At 35.5% G+C, this 20,841-nt stretch overlaps 1 protein-coding gene across 4 annotated transcripts in view; it reads left to right on the top strand.

The window, feature by feature from the left end:
* The window catches only part of USP34 (ubiquitin specific peptidase 34), a 237,332-nt gene that overhangs the window by 143,379 nt on the left and 73,112 nt on the right, over positions 1-20,841 (top strand). For all 4 annotated transcript variants that reach the window (XM_082643301.1, XM_082643302.1, XM_082643300.1 and 1 more), the window contains 7 exons: positions 7,431-7,531; positions 7,742-7,951; positions 11,129-11,254; positions 12,443-12,565; positions 12,702-12,785; positions 13,301-13,387; positions 19,172-19,372. In XM_082643301.1, the coding sequence (XP_082499427.1) occupies positions 7,431-7,531; positions 7,742-7,951; positions 11,129-11,254; positions 12,443-12,565; positions 12,702-12,785; positions 13,301-13,387; positions 19,172-19,372 (932 nt within the window). The remainder of the gene's footprint in view (positions 1-7,430; positions 7,532-7,741; positions 7,952-11,128; positions 11,255-12,442; positions 12,566-12,701; positions 12,786-13,300; positions 13,388-19,171; positions 19,373-20,841) is intronic.

The raw sequence follows: 20,841 nt of genomic DNA, 5'->3' as shown, positions 1-20,841 counted from the left end.
CGTTTTTCTCTAGTTGCGGCAAGCAGGGGCTTCTCTTCATTGTGGGGCGTGGGCTTCTCATTGCAGTGGCTTCTCTTGTTGCAGAGCACGGGTTCTAGGTGTGCAGGCTTCAGTAGTTGTGGCTCGCGGGCTCTAGAGCGCAGGCTCAGTAGTTGTGGCGCACAGGCTTAGTTGCTGCACGACATGTGGGATCTTCCCAGACCAGGGCTTGAACCCATGTCCCCTGCATTGGCAGGCAGATTCTTAACCACGGCACCACCAGGGAAGTCCCAGTATATCAGATCTTAAATTTTGTTTTTGAATAATTAATAAGTATTCTTGGTTAGAGGAATAGAGGTTGAAAAGTCTCCTTCCTATCCCTATCTCTGAATCTCCCATTTCCCTTTCCTGAGGCAAATGTTCTTAGGTATTTTTCAAGAGATAATAAGATTATAATGTAAGAATATTTGTATATATACAGTTGACTCTTGAATAATGTGGGGGTTAGGGACACCAACCCTCCACACAGTCAGAAGTTCGTGTATAACTTGTAGTTGGCCCTTCATACCTGTAGTTCTTCCATATCCATAGTTCTGCATCTGTAGACTCAGCCAACTGAGAATCATGTAGTAGTGCAGTATTTACTACTGAAAAAATCTGCTTATAAATGGGTCTGCACAGTTCAGACCTTTGTTGTTCAGGGGTCAGCTATATACTTAAACACAAATGGTAGCATTCCATTTATACTCTTGACCCCTTGTTTGTTGTGCTTAATATTATCTTAGAGAACATTCCATATTAGTACATATAGAAAGTTACCACATTCTTTTTAAGATCTGCACTGTCTGTAATATGGTGGGTACCATGATTTATTTTACCTGTTCTCTATTAATGGACATTTGTTTCCTTTCTTTTGATATTATAGTATTATAGATAGTATCCTTAATACATACATTATCTAATGCATGTTGGCTAAATACCTACGTATGGAATTTTGAGATCAAAAAGTATGTTTTTGTTAACATTGAAATATATTGTACATAAAGAGAATATGAAATGAGTAATAATAAAATGAAAATCACCAATGTACCTCCCTCCCAGATTAAGGAGTAGAACATTATTAGAAGCTAGTTGTGTGTCCCTCCCTGATACCATCCTTTCCACTTCCCCTTAACATTATCTTGATTTGTTACTCTTTTTTTGGTGTTCTTTATAGTTTTACCTCCAGTGTATATATTCCTAAACAATGTATTTAGTTCTGTGAAACAGATAAGTATGCACAAACTTGATGGATTAAGGAAAAGAGAGTATGGCCTTGTTAGGTCGCAGAAGAACACAAGCTAAAGAGGATGTACTTTCACCCTCTCTAAAGATTTGTGTAAAGCCTCATCTGAGGTTATCAGTGAGAAAATTCTCAGGTTTAGGTCTTGGCACAGTGAAGACATATTTTAGTGCTGTAATGTTGACAAGGTGCTGAAATACCAACAGAAATACAGTCACAGAGTCTCTTCTTTTTCTAATCTCTTCACGACCTACTTTTTAGCTCTCAGGAATAGATCAAAATAGAATTTCTTCTGTGAGGTAATATGAACGTCTTCTGATTTAAGCAGTAGGACGTGAAGGTGAGAGTAGAAATTTCACTGTCATATTCTGGTAGTGAACATGACTGGTAAAGACAGTCCGGGTTCAGATAAGAATCTGGGCCAGGTTCACTTGCCATTCTTTCCTTAGATAGAGAAGGTATTACGAAGGCAGCAGAGATTTTGGTCATGTGGCCCTCAGTAATACATTTTTCTAGTCACACTGATCCTATTGACTATCCTTCACATCTGATGCACAGCAGTTGGATCTCCTTTATCATCCTCATAATTCTTTTTGTCTCTCTCCTATGTTGACTATTCTGTTTCCAGTATTCCCTACCTTCTTTATTGGTTCACTTTTTTATTTGGCTGGAATACAATGCAATTGTCCAGTAGCTTCTTGAGAGAATGTTGATATGGGGTAAAGTTTGTGATTCTTTGAATGATCAAAAATGCATTTCTCATACTTTAAATGGTGATTTGGCTGGGTATAGAATTCTAGATTGGAAATAATTTTGTTTCAGAATTTTAGAGATATTACTGCATTGTGTTTTGTGGTTCTGTTATTGCTGTTTAGAATTATGAAGCCATTCAGATTTCTGATATTTTTTTACACATCCAATTTTTTTCCCTCTTCTAGAGCTTAATGAATCTTCTTGTTCCTAATATTCTGAAATTTTACAATACTAGGCCTGAGTATGGATCTGTTTTCAACAATTGTAATGGTACTTTAATATTTAGAGGTCTGTTTTAGTTTGGCAAGTTATATCTTTAAGTTTGGGGCAATTTTCTTGAATTAGTCTTCCTGTGTTTTTTATCATTTATCTCTAAATTCTTTATCTACATGTTTCATCTCTTGGACTATTCCTGATTTACTTATCTTTTCTTTCCTATGGTTCATTTCTTTGAGTGTTAACTTCCTGAGAGATGTTCTCAACTTTATTTTACAATTCTTTTGAGTTTTTCATTTTTGCTGTCATGCTTTTAATATCAGACATCTGTTTTGTGTCCTCAGAGTATTCCTATTATCTTAGTTGAAATATCTTTTTGAGAATATTGGGTTTTTTTCTTTCTTTAATTGTTGAATCTTTAAAAATCCAGACTGATGGTGCCCGCATTTCAATTAGAATCTTTAGCTGATTACCTAATTATTTTCTGTTAATCTCATCTCCTCTTTAACCTTATATTTACCACTCTGGCATTCTTTATTCCTATGTATAGGTAGAAAATTTTCCATTTGCTTTCTTTTTTCTTCCTCTTTCTAATGAATTTCTCTTAAAAATGTTTATATTGCAGATCTGGTGATGAATTTTCTCAAGCTTTTTTTGTTTGAATAAAAAGTTTGTTTTGCCTTCAATTTTGAAAGAAATTTTCACTGTTTATAGAATTCTAGGTAAAGAAATTTTTTTTCTTTCAGGACTTTATAAAAAAATTTCCCATTATCATTTGGCTTGCAGAGTTTCTGACCAAAAGTCTGTGGTTTTTCTTACCTTTCATCCTTTGTATACAGTGTGTCTTTTTAACTGTGCTTCGTTTTAAAGATTTTTCTTTAACATTGATTTTCAGCAGTTTGATTATTAATGTGCCTTGTTGTGTTTTTGTATTATGCAGCTTGGGTTTAGTTCAGCTTCTTGGGTCTGTTGTGTATTTATAACATTTATCAAATTCGAAAAAGGTTAGCAATTATATATATATATATATATATATATATATTTTTTTTTTTTTTTTTTTTTTTTCCGGTATGCAGGCCTCTCACTGTTGTGGCCTCTCCCGTTGCGGAGCACCGGCTCCAGATGCGCAGGCTCAGTGGCCATGGCTCACAGGCCCAGCCGCTCTGCAGCATGTGGGATCCTCCCGGACCGGGGCACGAACCTGTGTCCCCTGCATCGGCAGGCAGACTCTCAACCACTGCGCCACCAGGGAAACCCAGCAATTATATATTTTTTCAAAAATTTTTTTCTTTTTCCTTACCCCTCGCCATAATGTCTGGGCTTCTAATTAAATGTATCTTAGTCTGTTTGTTAGTGTCTCATAGATCACTGAGGTGCTGTTCTTTTCCTTTATTCCTTTTCTTTTTCTCTTCTCTCTTTTTCTTTTCCTTCTCTTTCTACCCCTTCGATCCCTCTTCTCTTTCTCTCCTTTGTCAGGTGTTGATCTTGTTCCTGTGCCAAATCAGTATAAGATTATGGATTATAAATTTGTGTCTGGTTTAGGATTTATCTTTTTGAGGTCTTGATGGTTACTGTAAGTGCATTTGATTTCCAGCTTGCAAACTTGTTTGCTATTATCTGTTCTCTTTTTTTCCCTGTCAAATGTTTGTAAAATTTTTAAAATTTACTTTATTGCAGCTTCAGAGGATAAAAATTAGATATGTGTTGTTTAATATATCATCATAACCTAAGAATTTTTAAGATTTCTTTTTCCTTTTCTTGTTTTGAAACATTCATTGCATTAATATATTACATTTTGGGGGACTTCCTAGGTGGCACAGTGGTTAAGAAGCTGCCTGCCAGTGCAGGGGACACAGGTTCGAGCCCTGGTCCGGGGAGATCCCACATGCTGTGGATGCTAAGCCCGTGTGTCACAACTACTGAGCCTGCTCTGTAGAGCCCATGTGCCACAGCTACTGAAGCCCGTGCACCCTAGAGCCTGTGCTCCGCAGCAAGAGAAGCAACTGCAGTGAGAAGCCCATGCACCGCAACGAAGAATAGCCCCTTCCCACCACAACTAGAGAAAGCCCGCACACTGCAGTGAAGACCCAATGCAGCCAAAAAATGAATTGATTAAAAAAAAAAAAGATACTAAATTTTTTAAAGATAGCAACTTTTTTGAGAACCGTTAAGGAATAAGCAATTCTTAGGTTAAAAAAGATCCTCTCAAAAGTAGTAGAAGATAGGGCTTCCCTGGTGGCGCAGTGGTTGCGAGTCCACCTGCCGATGCAGAGAACACGGGTTCATGCCCCGGTCCGGGAGGATCCCACATGCTGGGGAGCGGCTGGGCCCATCAGTCATGGCCGCTGAGCCTGCACGTCTGGAGCCTGTGCTCCGCAACGGGAGAGGCCACAACAGTGAGAGGCCCGCGTACTACTAAAAAAAAAAAAACAAAAACTGAGCAGCAGAAAGCTGCTCAGTTAACTGTAAAAACCAATTCAGCCATTATAATTGAAAGTTGATACGTTATGTACACAATATGTAGGCCTAATTCACGTATCAAGTAGAGCCCAAAATCCTAGAGAAACTGCTAGCCATCTTAGTTCTATTTTGTAACAAAGTCGTGCATGCTTAGGGTCTCTAACAAACTGGGAAGCAAATCAGCTCCATATTATCTTAGCAATACATCATGACTAAGGATGTTTTATCTCACTATTGTAAAAGGATGAACAGTCATAGATTGTATTAGATTATCTCAATAACAAAGAAAAGAAATTTTATTAATAAAAGTCTACTGAAGTATTAAAAGTTTAATATAGAGTTTCTGTTCATCTAGTAGCCCATGTTTTTCTTAAGCACTAATTTTAAATGATTTGGATAAAACATTACTATCAGAAGAGGGAACTCAGTGATAATTTGAGGGTAATATAATGATGAATAGGAAACGAAAGAAATCAAGTGTTTTGTAGCAATTTAAAAAACATAGGATACCTGTTTGTTTGTTTTGCTGCACGTGGCTTGTGGGATCTTAGTTCCTGACCAGGGATTGGACCTAGGGCAATGGCAATGAAAGCGGTGGAACCTAACCACTGGACCACCAGGGAAGTCCCTAGTTAGGGTACTCTTAATGTGACGTGTTTGTGGAATATATGAGAATAAAACTTTTTTGAGATATGTAAATGAACACTTGAATAAGTGATTATACCTAGCATCTCTACATAAAATATTATAGAGATGCCAAGTTAATTTCTTTCTTAATATATTTTACCTAAATCTGAATGAATTTTTACTTTAAATTGGATGAAACTACTCTGAATAATAAACTGTGTGAATAAACTAAACAATATCAGAAGTTCTGAGAGGAAAACCTGAAAGGATAATAGATGAATTTCAATACTAGCTATTATACATTTAAAAACTACAATATTATCTCATAAAGAGTGTTAATTAAATCACAATAGATAGCAAAGAAATAGTCTTATGAGATGTTCGGTTTAGGGGCAGAAAGAAAAACCCTGTTTCTCTCATGTTCAGGATGAATTTAAAGTATTCTTTATACACACATGTGCGTGCATATACACAATAAACTCTAGGAAAATTCAGAAGATATAGGATTGAAAATTTATCAAACTTTTGGGAGGGCCAAGGTTTCTAGGCTTAGAAATAACAAGAAGGGAAAATAACATAGGTGTAGCTACACAACAATTAGCAATTTTGCTACACAACAATTATACTTTTTTTAATATATAATTTTATTTATTTATGCATGCTGCGCCGGGTCTTAGTTGCGGCATGCAGACTCTTAGTTGTGGCATGAAGACTCTTAGTTGCGGCATGCATGCGGGTTGTAGTTCCCCAACCAAGGATCAAACCGGGCCCCCTGCATTGGGAGCACGGAGTCTTGCCCACTGGACCACCAGGGAAGTCCCATACACAACAGTTACATTTAAGGAAAAATACTGAAATGAATCTTACTGTAGGAACCCATTTTCCTTCCCTGTGTTTGAAATATTTTCAGGTAGAATTTTCTTACTTGAGTGGAGGGAAAAGGTAATTTTAAAACGTTATGTGTTGTTGTGGAAAGCAGTAATTGTGCTTCACTCATTCCTGAAAATAGTTGGATAGTGCCTATCCAATGGAATTTTCCTACATTAAGTTAATAAAATTTAACAATATTTGAGTTTAATTATTCATCATATATTTCATCATCTTGCTTGTTAACTTTCTTCCTCTATCAAGCATTCTCTTTAAAAAAAATTTTTTTTCATGGATTAAACAGTAATTAATTTGAATGCCTGCTGTTCTAATGCTGGGAATACATGTGTGCCTTTGTGGAACTGGGTTGGGTTTTTTTTTAGTGGGGGAGAGACAGATACTTAAATATAATATCAGATGCTAATAAGTGCTTTACAGAAAGATAAAGCAGAGTAAGGGATTAATAGTGAGATGAGGCTTTTTAGATTGAGTAGTTAGGAGGAAGGCCTTTTACAGCTCACATTTGATGAAAGACTTGAACTGTGGGAATGATCCATATGCATTCCTGGGGAGGAGCTTCTTAGACCTTGAGATGGGAGCATGCTTGATGCTTTCAAGAAAGAACATGTTTGGGTGGCTAAAGCATATTTTGGTAGGGACGATGGTGGGAAATGAAGTTGAAGCAAAGAGGACTTAAGCATTCTAGAAATGAATTGCCTCAGTCTGTTGAGTTCGTTGAGTTTACTTTAATCTAGAATGTTGTAGCTCATCTTTTTTCTTTTCTTGTCAGAACTTTTTTTCTGCCCTATAATCTATTTTATTTTGTGTTGATAGGTAATAACAAGGAAGAGAAAACTCGATCATTATAAATACATGCTGGTTACTTGTGAACTAAGGCATTAATGAATCTGTTTCTCCTGCATGTATTGCTAAGGGGAAATGCTGTAGGTTCCCAGAAAGCTCTGTAGTGTTTTTTACTTGTAAAAATTTTCATATTGTCAAGCAAGCAGGAATTGATCTTATTAGAGTGGTGCTAAAGGAGGATTTTCTTGTAATTTTTACTGCCTAAGGCTAACATCAGACAACAGAAAATAATATAAGAAGTATGCTTCGCCCTGTTTCTACTGTGCTCAAGAATTCTATTTAAGCTTAATGTCCAGTGGAATTAATTGCTATAACTGTGTATTCATGTTGGCAAGTAAGTTAACTCTTATAAAAAAGTTCACTTATGTTTTCTGTTTTTAAGGAGGCCTTATGGGACCAGTCAGGATGATTTCATCTGGACATGAATTAACAACAGATTATGATGAGAAAGCACTTCATGAGCTTGGTTTTAAGGACATGCAGGTATGCGTAAATGTGGTTTGAGTTTTAATCATCTGTTGACTTATAGTCAGTAGTTGTTTAGTTGAAGATACAGTTCAAAAACAGTTCTTACTGCTTTTGTTAAAATTGTAAGGGAAGTTATTTTCTACTTCACAGATTTATTAAACCAAAAACTTGATATGTCTAATTAATGTGTTGATTTTTTTCCCCCTGTTGCTCCTGTTTTTATAGATGGTATTTGTATCTTTGGGTGCACCAAGGAGAGAACGGAAAGGGGAAGGTGTTCAGCTGCCAGCATCTTGCCTACCACCCCCTCAGAAGGACAACATTCCGATGCTTTTGCTTTTACAAGAACCTCATTTAACTACTCTTTTTGATTTATTAGAGATGCTTGCATCATTTAAACCACCCTCAGGAAAAATGGCAGTTGAAGATAGTGAGGTGACTATATCATTTCATTTTCACAAAATCTTGTTTTGTCTTTCTGTTGAGTGGAAAATAATTTTCTCAGTAATCTCTTAAAAGCAATAAAACCAAGGAATCCATTTATTAATTCATTAACTATTTAAGTGCCTAATATCCCAGGTGTGCTGTTTACAAGGATCAAAATAGACAGTTTCAGCCTTCATTGAATCCAGTGGGGAAGACAGATAATTGACATGCCCAACAGATAGTTTCAAGTAAACTAACAGATAAATAGTTTCAGGTAGAGATAGTTGCTACGACTTGCCGTTATTAAGGACTGGTGATAGACTGTTTATATTTTATTTGGTCAAGGAAGGTTTCTCTGAGGGAGACCATATAAATCTGAGCTTGCAGGATGAAAAGGAGCCTGCTAAATGAAGTGGATGAGGAATGATCTGGATAAAGTAAACTGATTCCTGAAGCCCTTGATATAAGAAGGAGTTAGGCAGGTCTGGGAATTGTTTGGGAGCTGGTAAGTAGAGTTGGAAGGTAGTGGGAGAGTAAAATGAGGGGAATGAAATGGAAAGATAAACAGAGTCAAACTGGCCATGGCAAGCTATTTCCAGTTCACTCAAAGTGAAGTGGACAGCATTGAAGTATTTTAAGCAGAGAGAGAGACATATGTTTTGATTTTTGATTTAAAGGTAATAAGTTTGTTTGGCAAGAATAGAAAAAGCAGTAAGGAACCTAATGTACTAGTCCAAGGAAGAATTGACTTTAAATAACATCTTTTTAGTGATAACTCACAAACTTAGTTCTGCAGACCAAACCTCTTCTCTGAGTTCCAAACTCATACATCCAGTTGTTTACTTGATGCTTCCACTTGATGTCCCACAGGCATCCATTCTTCTTCATTCAAATGGATTCCGCCAGAAACCTGGACGCCATCTCTGTTTTTCTTCTTCCTGAACCCGAGTCTATCCCTACTCCTAATCCAATCTACCACGCGTAATGTTGTTTTGACCTGTTGTCCACTTAATTAATTTCCACTGCCGCCATTCTATTTCAGGGCACCATCTTTCTTGGAAGAATCATTATTTTGAGACCAAGTGGCACATAAAATAGTGGTGCTTTTATGACTTCCCTTATGTTAGGCTAACTGTTCTTTCTTCCCAACAATGTTAAGTGGCTTCTTTCTGTGTTTCCAGAATGTGTTTGGTCATGAATGACCAAATTGAGTCATCTGTTCCCCATAACCTGGTTTCTTTTGTGGTGGCACACTCTTAAATTCCTAAGAAATCCCCTTTTTGTTCAAGCAGAATAATCAATAATAGATGTCCATAAACCTTCATTTCCTCACCTGTTAAATTTTATGCCATAAATACTTAATAACCTTTTACTTCATGTCAGCAATGTATTGCCAGTTTAAAAGAGAGAAAGATAATTATAAGAATTTCCCAGTTTTTCAGGAGGGTGCTAGTGTTCTATACAGTGTGTTATGGGAACATAAGCAGGAAACAAAAATTGGGGGAAGATTTCTGTAAGAGAGGAGTTGTTTAAATTGGGTCCAACTGCTGATAAAAGAAGGAAGAGAAGCATTACAGAGTCACAGAAAAGTGAATGGCATGATTGAAAAATTGGGAGTGTATGATGTAATTCAAATATAAGGACGGAAAGGGAGATTGTAACCTATACCACAAAGGACCTTGAGGTTTCTATTCTTAGTAAAATAGATGGCTGTTATCATGGAAGATTTTAAAACAACAAAATGAGATCTTTTTTGGACTTTCAGAAACAAAGTTTTGGTGTTAGTGTGGAGGATTATATTAGAGAAAACAAAGACCAGAGATACAAGAGCCAGTTAATAGGTCATTGTAATTGTCCATGTGAGGCCTAAATCAGAGAGAAAGCATTCATTTTGAGGCAGTTATATTATTGAACTTGGTGACAAGTAAGCCATTGGTGGTGTGGGGTTTCTTTGTTGTACAAGACCGGTTCAGTCTTTAAGAGGATTACCAGAAGAATAAAGGATCTTCACTGTGTATGACCCATATTGTAGGGCCTTTCAGTCATAATGTAGAACATAGTCTTGTACACCTGGGAGATTTTTTTCCTTCAAATAATTTTTTGCACAGAGTTCAGTCCCTTCCTCCTTTCCTCCCTCTCTCCCCACCTTCTCTTTTCTAAACTGGATGTTTACAAAGGAATGAATTTTATTTTACTGAAGAACTTTCAGTGCCTTGTCCCCAGATAAACTAAAAGTGTTACTTGGGTTGCTTCTCTTTCTTCATCAGGGCTGTGAAAAGCAAAGTTTACTTTGAAACTCTTGTCTCTAAAATTCTCTTGCCTTCAAAGTATATTAGCTTTATACCATTATACAAAAAGAACGAAATTACTTTTTGTAGATGTGTAAGAAGATTCCTTTGGCATCTCTTATACTGTATAATACCTCAGAATCATTATGACAGCAGCTAGTAGTAGAATAATACTATACAAATTCATACTCTGGAAAATTCCAAAACTTGCTGCTTTAGCTTTTGCTGCTTGTTTACCTCTTGGGGTTGTGCTTTAATTTAAAAAAAAAAAGAAAAGAAAAGAAACTTGCCTATTTCTTACATACCTTCTGTAATATTCTTTAGCTTATTGTTATCTCAGTACCTTAGAGAGTTCAAATTTAACAAACGATAATGGAAAAAAGTAGGTTCTTTAAAATTGTTTGCTTTTCTCTTAATCTCTGCTTGTCTGAGACTGGAATATAAGGAAGGCATGGATTAGCGAAAGAAGAGAAACAGGTGTACTCTTTTCCCAAATGTAAGGTCAGGGATTTAATTTAACAGGTCTTTGTCATTCATAGAATAGTGACCTGCAGGGAAGAAATAGATGATAGTCTTATTGAAATTTACTTGATGGCTTTATAAAACAGACATTTTCACTTTTGTTTGAAAAGTTTTTCTGAGGAAAGTGGCTAGACTTGCAGATCACTTTTTCCCAGAAAAATGTTCAGTAACAAGTTGAAAAACCACTACTTTGACATAACTTAATTTATTGAATAAATTTATTTACTGTGTAACAAATGCTTTATTCTCACTTTTAAAGTAAGATTTAAAAATATTATCAAATATGATAATTAGTGATTTTATGCAGATCAAACTTAAGTTTAGATGTTTCAAAAAACTGATCTGTCTTGATAAGCAGTTGCTCTTATTTGTATAGAGCTTAAGATGTGAAGAACTTCATCTTCATGCAGAAAACCTCTCTAGGCGTGTATGGGAGCTACTGATGCTTCTTCCTACATGTCCTAACATGTTGATGGCATTCCAGAATATCTCAGATGAACAGGTAAGTCCACAAAATATTTTTACTTCCCTGGAGAATGGTACCAGTTTACATTCCTACTGGTAGTGTATGAGAGTGCTTGTTGACTGGTAACCTCAGTAAAATTTTGCCCATTTAATAGGTAAAAAGTGCCAGTTCATTTTAATGTTCATATATTTAATTATTAGTGAGGTTGAATAATATGGGCTAAATACAAGGCAAGGTTTTTCTCTAAAATTATCTTTAGAAAACAGTGAATTTGCCTTTATATTAGTGTTTTTTCATATTAATGTTCTGAATATCGCTTTGTTTTTGACAACAAAAAGTAACACTTAGAGAAAATACCCTATGATTTAATGACATTGTTTCAGTGCTTGTTTTAGCTGCTTATACAAGTCAACTGGTAGAAATAGAGAAAAAAGGAGTCAAAGAAATTTAATATATATTAATATTCCCAGAGGCATGACCTCACACGTATTAAGTGTTATATATCTTTGTAAAGATGTCTGTTAAAATTAAAGATTATTTTTAAAAGCTATATAATAAGGAGTTACTTAGTGGGGATACCAACAGAACACTTATAGGACTAATGGAAAAACAATGTCCTAATGTTATGCTAATGGTTATCTGTGATTTGTTATGTGATTTCTCAAGGTCTTGTATTTCAAATGACTTGGAAGTGAAGAAGATGGGCCTAGAAAATGGTGGTTGATGACTCATTATAGCTCTAATAATAATATCGTTGTCAAGGATGCACATTAAGTGTGAATAACACTTTCATAAATTGCGAGTAGAAAAGAACAATATTTTAAAGTTTATGTATTTGTATATGACTTTTTAAATGAGTAGGTGTCACATAAATATTAAATACACACTGTACTGCTTCTGTATCCTTAAAAGTTCACACGTTCAATTATGCTGCAATGTGTTTTTCATTGGGAAGATGGCAAATTACCTCAACTGTTGTGGAGGTTAACATACAGTTTTTTTCCTATGCTGCTGTTGTGTATTAATTTTAACAAAATTTAATGAATAATTGGTGTTTTAAGCATATGATTAGTACCAATTATATAATTGGTCTTCACTTGTTTGAACATATTTCAATATATTTGTAATATTTGAGTTTTTATATAGTGTCATTTTCTTTAGTTTTTTTTTGGAGGGGGTCTCTTGGTAAGTTGGAGAAACCTGTGTTTCTTTTTTTAATTTAAGTGTAATGATGGACTTAATTGGAAAGAACTGCTCAAAATTAAGAGTGCTCATAAGCTATTATATGCCCTGGAAATTATTGAAGCACTGGGAAAACCTAACAGAAGAATAAGAAGAGAGTCAACGGTAATTGCTTTTCCATTATTATCATTAAATGTTCGTTTTCTCTTTGGAGCAAAATTCCGGAGTACGTTATCTTTTAATTCTCCTGCCACCCTTCCTTCCTTATTTATTTATTTATTTATTTTTGCCATTCCCACAGGGAAGTTATAGTGATCTTTATCCAGATTCAGATGATTCAAGTGAGGATCAAGTGGAAAATAGTAAAAATTCCTGGAGTTGCAAGGTTTGATCATATATGTTTTGCAGTGTATTGGTAAAAATAATTCATCTCTAATTTTCCAAAAGAAGTTACCATAATTATTGTTTTAAACTAACTTACCATTTAAATAAAGCATAGTTTAAAAATTATGTATTACTCTAATCACAGTAATAAATAAACTGAGATTAATGCTTTGGTGCTCCTATTTTTAGCACATTATTTTTTCTCCTTCATTGGAATACTGTGTTAGGACATCCCAGTGCCTGGGATTAAATGGTTAATGGAATACAAAGATATGTATATAGATTTTTATAAGAATCTTTTAAAAAATTCTTGAAAATTAGTTGTTTGCTGTTACTTTATTGTATGGACATTATATTGGTTATTTAATCAAAGAATAATTTCTTAAATGAAAGATACATAATATTTTACTTACACACACAGACATATACACATACCCAGTTACTGAATCAAAAAGCAGATCTTTACTACATTATGTAGCCCTTTTCTCTTACCATTACTCTCACAATTGCTTACAGTTTGTTGCTGCTGGAGGGCTTCAACAGTTATTAGAAATTTTTAATTCTGGAATTCTAGAGCCAAAAGAGCAGGAATCCTGGACTGTGGTAAGTGAAAATTCGCATTTTCAACCAGTTACAGTAGTTACCCCAGTGAGTCACTTCCATGAACCATTGGCAAATGTAACTTTTGCTGCAAACTTTATTGTAGTAAAGGAAAGTGTGGAGTACAGTAGAAATAAATTTAAGAAAAAATAAGCAATCTGATAAACTAATTATGCAATAAAAGTTCTCCATGTCAACTCAGTTAAAAAAATTTAAGTGATAATATTAATGACTCTGAACTATAGATAATTCATGAACATTTTTCCATTAGTTTGGTAAACTATATATTAATATTTATATAGTCTTAAAATTTGGATGCTTTTTAAGAAAAACTTGGTTTTATGTCTTCATTTTTTTGAAAACATCCTTTTTCTTTGTTTCATTTTGTTTTGACCATTTATTCCTTTAAGCAACACTACTGAAAAATGTATTTCCAGACCATTTGTGACTAGTTGGCAATGAAAAAGGTACAGGACTTGAGAGTAAGCCTTTAGAAATTTTTATAGCAATTGGACATTGCCGCAGTGTTTTTTTTTAATAGTATTTTACAAAATTTTTGATCCTTAACAAAATGGAAGTTTTAGAAAATGGTACTTTATCACTGTTAACTTGACAAAGCACTGTCCTATAATGTTAGGAAAATAAAATTATGGAATATTTAAAAATTCATAATGCTGGACCAAACTGTGTAATCCAGTTTTGTATGAAATGGAAAGGATGCTCATTTCCTGACCTCCAGCAAAGCAGAATAGCATATCAAACATTGCATTCAAATTTTAATTTCTTAGTACTTGTTTTTTAGAATTATTTTAGAACCTAGGAGTCAGATGTTCTTGATTTAATGTCAAATGCTGGTACATCCAAGGTATTAATGGGGCTTCCCTGGTGGCGCAGTGGTTGACAGTCCGCCTGCCAATGCAGGGGACACGGGTTCGTGCCCTGGTCCGGGAAGATCCCACATGCCGTGGAGCGGCTGGGCCCATGAGCCACGGCCACTGAGCCTGCGCATCCGGAGCCTGTGCTGCATAACGGGAGAGGCCACAGCAGTGAGAGGCCCACGTACCACCAAAAAAAAAAAAAAAAAAAATTAATGAAAGAAAATACATTTAAGCATATTGCTGTCTATCAGGATTTTGTTAATCTTATCATTGCTTTCAATACTTCTTGCCATTTTTATTTTATATATTTTGCTAAGATATTTTCCTTTTTAGAATAGATACCTCTACTACAGTAATTGTTTTCTGTCTCTTAGAACTGAAATGTCTGTTGTGTTTTATTGTTGTGTCTTTGTTGTCTCACTGATCTCTCAGAATTATAAGGTACCTTTTAGTTCTTTGGCAAAGTGGGAGAATTTAAAATCTTTAATGAGTAGTTAGTTGTGTGTCGTTTATAGGACTTTTGTTTATAAACTGCTCTAAGTTTAGCTTTGAATAAAGTTTACAGGTAATCATATGCTAAAGATTTTCTCTCTTTGTTTCCTTTAAAATTGTGGACACTTTTATGAAGTATTAAGAAAAATTTACTGCTATATGGAACACATTGTAGCCTGGCAACACAGATGGCTTTCAAGTCAACTGAGATCCCATATTTATAATGTATCTCTCGATATATTATAGGGTACTGTGGATACTCTTACATGATGAACAAAATTTCAAGATATTCACGAAGTCCAATTTGTCTATTTTTTCTTTCATTACCTGAGCCTTTGGTGTACTATCCAAGGAATCATTGCCAAATACAGTGTCATGGCACTTTTGTTCTGTGTTTTCTTCCAAGAGTTTTATTGTTTTAGGTCTTATATTTAGATCCTTGATTCATTTTGAGTCAGTTGTTGTATATGGTGTTAGGTAAGGGTTCAACTTCATTCTTTTGCATGTGGAGATCCAGGTTTCCCAGCATATTTTCTTGAAAAGACTCCTTTCCCCACAGTGAATGGTCTTGGTACTCTTTTCAAAAATCATTTGAGGGCTTCCCTGGTGGCGCAGTGGTTGAGAGTCCGCCTGCCGATGCAGGGGACATGGGTTCATGCCCCGGTCTGGGAAGAGCCCACATGCCGCGGAGCGGCTAGGCCCGTGAGCCATGGCTGCTGAGCCTGCACGTCCGGAGCCTGTGCTCCGCAACAGGAGAGGCCACAACAGTGGGAGGCCCGCATACCACAAAAAAAAAAAAAAAAAAAAAAATCATTTGAACATATTTATGAGGGTTTATTTTCAGGCTGTCTATTCCATTCCTTTTATTTTTTTGTCTATCTTTATGCCAGTATTACACTGGATTGATTACTGTAGCTTTGTAGTAAGTTTTGAAATCAGAAAATGTGAGTCTTCCAGTTTTGTTCTTTTCTTTTAAGATTGTTTGTCTATTTGGAGTCCCTTGAGATTCCTTGTGAATTTTAGAATGGATTTTTCTGTTTCTGCAAAAAACATCATTAGGATTTTGTTAGGGATTGCATTGAATCTGTAGGTCACTTTGGGTAGTATTGATATTTTAATAAGTCTTCCAGTCTGTGAACACGGGATGTGTTTCCATTTATTTGTCTGTAATTTCTTTGAGCAGTTTTTTGTAGCTTTCATTGTAGAAGTCTTTCAGCTCCTTGGTTAAGTTCATTTCTAAGTATCTTATTCTTTTTGATGCTATTGTAAATGGAATTGTTTTTTTAATTCCCCTTTCATATTGTTCATTGTTCACGTATAGGAATGCAACTGAATTCTGTATGTTGACTTTGTATCCTTCTACTTTGCTGAAATCATTTACTAGGTTTTGTTTGTTTGTTTTTGTGGGGTTTTGTTGTTGTTGTTTTTGTGGTACGCGGGCCTCTCACTCTTGTGGCCTCTCGCCGCGGAGCACAGGCTCCGGACGCGCAAGCTCAGCGGCCATGGCTCACGGGCCCAGCCGCTCCGCGGCATGTGGGATCTTCCCAGACCGGGGAACGAACCCATGTCCCCTGCATCGGCAGGCAGACTCTCAACCACTGTGCCACCAGGGAAGCCCCATTTACTAGTTTTAAGAGCCTTTATATGGAGTCTTTAGGGTTTTCTACGTCAAAAACAAACAGATAAATTTACTTCTTCCTTTCCAATTTTGATGCCTTTTATTTTTGTGGTGTATTGCTCAGGCCAAAACTTCCATTACTGTGTTGAATAGAAGTGGTGAAAGCAGGTGTCCTTGCCTTGTTCCTGATCTTAGAGGAAAAGCTTTCAGTCTTTCACCATTGAGTATGATTTTCACTATGGGTTTTTCATATATGGCTTTTATTTTGTTGTGGTAGTTTCCTTCCGTTCCTATTTTGTTGAGTATTTTTATCATGAAAGTGTGTTGAATTTTGTCAAATGCTTTTTCTGCATTAATTGAGGTGATGTAGTCTTTTCCTTCATTTTGTTAATCTGTAGTATTTACATTGATCATTGCTATGTGGAAACATCCTTGCATTCTAAGAATAAATCCCACTTGGTCATGGTATATAATCCTTTTAATATGTTGCTGAATTCTGTTTGCTAATATTTTGTTGAGGACAGTGTCTTTTGTCTGGCTTTGGTATCAGGGTTAATGCTCACTTCATCGAATGAGTTAGGAAGTTCCCTCTTCAGTTTTTTGGAAGAGTTTGAGGATCGTTGGTATTAGTTCTTCTTTAAACGTTTGTTAGAATTTACTAGTGAAGCTGTCAGGTCCAGAACTTTTCTTTTTTGGGAGATTTTTGATAACTGATTCAATCTCCTCACTAATTATAAGATTTTCTATTTCTTTGTGATTGAGTCTTGGTAAGTTTTGTGTTTCTAGGAATTTGTTCATTTCATGTAAGGTATCCAGTTTTGGGGCATACAACAGTTGTTCATAGTACTCTCTTACAATCCTTTTTATCTCTCTAGAATTAGTTGAAATGTTCCCACTTTCATTTCTGATTTTAGTAATTTGACTTTTATTTTTTCTTAGTCCTTCTAGCTAAAGGTTTGTCAATTTCATTCTTTTCGAATAACCAGCTTTGATTTTCACTGATTTTTCTCTAGGTTTTTCTATTCCCTGTTTTGTTTACCTCTGCTCTGATCTTTATTATTTCCTTCTTTCTACTACTAGCTTCAGGTTTAGTTTGTCTTCTTTTTCTAATTCATTAAGCTGTAAAGGTAAGGTTGTTGATAAGAATTCTTCTTTTCTTTTTAATGTAAACATTTACATTTATAAATTTCCCCATTAGCATTGCTTTCATTGTATTCCATAAGTTTCATATTGACCATGTTTTTTATCTTCTTTTGTGAAGTGTCTCTTTATATCCTGGAGGTTTTTGTTTTGCTTTGTTTGGGGTTTGCTTTCGTTTCTTTGGGTTTTTTTCTTTTTATTTATTTTATTTTGGGCTGCGTTGGGTCTTCGTTGCTGTGTGTGGGCTTTCTCTAGTTGCGGCAAGCAGGGTCTACTGTTCGTTGCGATGCACGGGCTTCTCATTGTGGTGGCTTCTCTTATTGCAGAGCACGGGCTCTAGGCACGTGGGCTTCAGTAGTTGTGCACGCGAGCTCAGTAGTTGTGGCACACGGGCCTAGTTGCTCTGTGGCATGTGGGATCTTCCCGGACCAGGGCTTGAACCCGTGTCCCCTGCATTGGCAGGCGGATTCTTAACCACTGTGCCACCAGGGAAGCCCCCTGTTTTGTTTTTTCTTAGTAAAGAGCTATAAGACTTTTTTCCTTAATCAGTTTGGACAAGTTTTTTGGTTAGGTATATGTATTAGGAATATTGTCATTCAATCTGTAGCTTGCTTTTTCTTTATATTTACAGTGTCTTTTAAGCAGAGAAGTTTTAAATTTTAACAAGATTTATATCCTAGCTAAGAAATCATTTTTCCAAGGTCACAGAGATTTTCTCCTGTGTGTTCTTCTGTAAGTTTTATAGTTATCTTTTACATTTAGGTCTGTGTTATATTTTGAGTTAACTTTTGTATATGCAGAGTGAGGTTGAGGTTTTATTTTATTTTTTCCATATGGCTATCCAATTTTTCTAGCACGGTTTGTTGAAAAGATATTTTTTCTCACTGAAATTTCCTGGTACTTTTCTTGAAAATGAATTATATAGTATTGCTGTGTTTCTTGGCATATTGGTATAGTTATAACACTTAGTAGTGGTATTAGGAAAAGAGGAGAAAAAGGACCATTGAAGAGAAAGCTCTGAAGGTCTCATACATAGGTGATATTCTTATTAATTTATTTGAAGGAATTGCTTTATTTAAAAATTTTTAAAGTAGAGCTTTAAATCAGAAATTTTACTTTTCATACTATGCAGTATTTTACTGATGAAATGCTTGTTTTATTTTAAATATACATATATAAAGTGCAAATTTTTCAGTTGAATAATTTTCTAGAATTATTGAGAATTGCTTTCAATCTCAAATAGCAGAGTATATGCCACTTAGGTGGAGAGACAACTTCCAGTATTTTTGCTCTCAATGCTGATTTTGTAGGTAAATATCTTTATTAGCATTTTAATAATTTTTAAAATTGTAGTACATTGTGAGCAATAGTTTTTTAAATCCTGTATATCTCTATTATATATATTTGTATGATTCTTTCATGATAGAAATGCAAGTGTCATTTCCATTTCATTAAATACACATTCTAGTTATCTAGTGTCTTTATTTTTGTAAGATTGGATTGTTACTAACCATAATACATGAGCAGCAAAATTTCTTTACCACATGGATTAAGTACTAAGTATAATTATTTTTATTTTCTAGGCCTTAATTTCAAGTTGTATAGTAGCCATATTAAATTAATGAAAATACAGAAATGATATTTTATTCTTGTCCACAGTGGCAGCTAGACTGTCTTGCTTGCTTGCTGAAGTTAATATGCCAGTTTGCAGTAGATCCATCCGATTTGGATTTAGCTTATCATGATGTCTTTGCCTGGTCTGGTATAGCAGAAAGCCATAGGAAAAGAACATGGCCTGGCAAATCGAGAAAGGCTGCTGCTGATCATGCCAAGGGTCTTCATATACCAAGATTAACAGAGGTAAAGTACAAAAGTCACCATGTAGTAATAAGTTTTATTTGTCTTCTAAGAGAGCTTGTATATTTTTGTTTTTACAAAATGAATACTCTAATGTCTATGAAATGCTATCCTAGATTACCACAGTATGACCTAACAGCAGAAGCAATGCCTTCATTTTAAAGCAGTAGAAATTACGAAGCAGTAATACTTTTCAGTTCATCGTCCAAAATGCAGGGGTGCATTAATTTTGTGCCATTTTAATGTTATCTAACTGTAGGATTGAGTTCATTAGTTGGTCTCAGTAAATTTTATACTGAGTGTATCAGGGTCCATTCAGGAAAACAAACCACACTAGGTATTTCAACAGAGTAAATTTAAAATTGAGAACTGGTTTTACACATATGTGTTGGAGGGCTAAAAATGAAAAATGGAATGTTGAGGTAATGTGGGCAAGTAGCCATTCACCACCCCTAGGGTTTGAGGATTATATGTAAAAGGTTGTGGTTATCAGGAATGAGAAGCTTATAGGAGGGATCCTGTTGAACTGGAGTTTAGGCCTCCAAGGAAGTGGTTCTGTTACTGCTTCTGAAATCATTTGCCTCTTCTGGTTAAAATACTTATAGAACAATGTTAACAGAAAAAGCAGGGGAAATTCCCTGCCGGTCCAGTGGTTAGGGCTCCATGCTTTCACTGCCAAAGGCCTGGGTTCAATCCCTGGTCAGGGACTAAGATCCCACGAGCCGCGTGGTGCGGCCAAAACAAACAAAAAAGAAAGAAAGAAAAAGCAAGGAAGTAATCTCTCTAGTATCCCACATTAGGTTGACAAACCTAATAGAAAGCCAGTTGGCAGAGGAGAAATTTAGTTTATAAATGTACCAGCCCTAGTGTCACAGAGCAAGTATCAATACATAGTATGGTAGGTTTAGAGCCAAACAAAAATGGCATAATAACCAGTGCATCCAGCAATAAAATTAAAATTCTTTTTGGCTGTGGATTCTGTTGTTCATGTGATCAAATATTTGCCCTTCCAGTGTCTCTATTAGTGAACTGGGAACTGGGGAGAGATGAAGATGAGTTTTTACTTAATCTCTTCTTCATTTTGTAACCATTTGAGGACAGCAGCTTACCTCATACCTGCTCCAGAAACACCACAGTAATGAGTTGTTACTGATACAGAAATAAAATACACATACTCATATATGGCATTTTAAAATAATTGGCTGTTTTTTTTAACAAATTTATGCAAGTACATAATTACTGAAAACAATTTAGAATGTACAAGTGAGGGAATTCTTTGGCAGTCCAGTGGTCAGGATTCTGCGCTTTCATTGCCGAGGGCCCAGGTTCGATCCCTGGTCAGGGAGCTAAGGTCCTGCAAGCTGTGGCGTGGCCAAAAAAAAAAAAACAAAAACAAAAAAAAGGAATATACAAGTGAACCTTCCCCAAAGTAATATAGGTCACTACCATTAATAGCTCTATGTGTTAATCTT

The sequence above is a fragment of the Mesoplodon mirus genome (assembly GCF_964341445.2).
Source record: "Mesoplodon mirus genome assembly, chromosome: 14".
In the NCBI taxonomy this organism is placed as follows: Eukaryota; Metazoa; Chordata; class Mammalia; order Artiodactyla; family Ziphiidae; genus Mesoplodon; species Mesoplodon mirus.
This window is presented reverse-complemented; position numbering and strand designations above follow the sequence as displayed.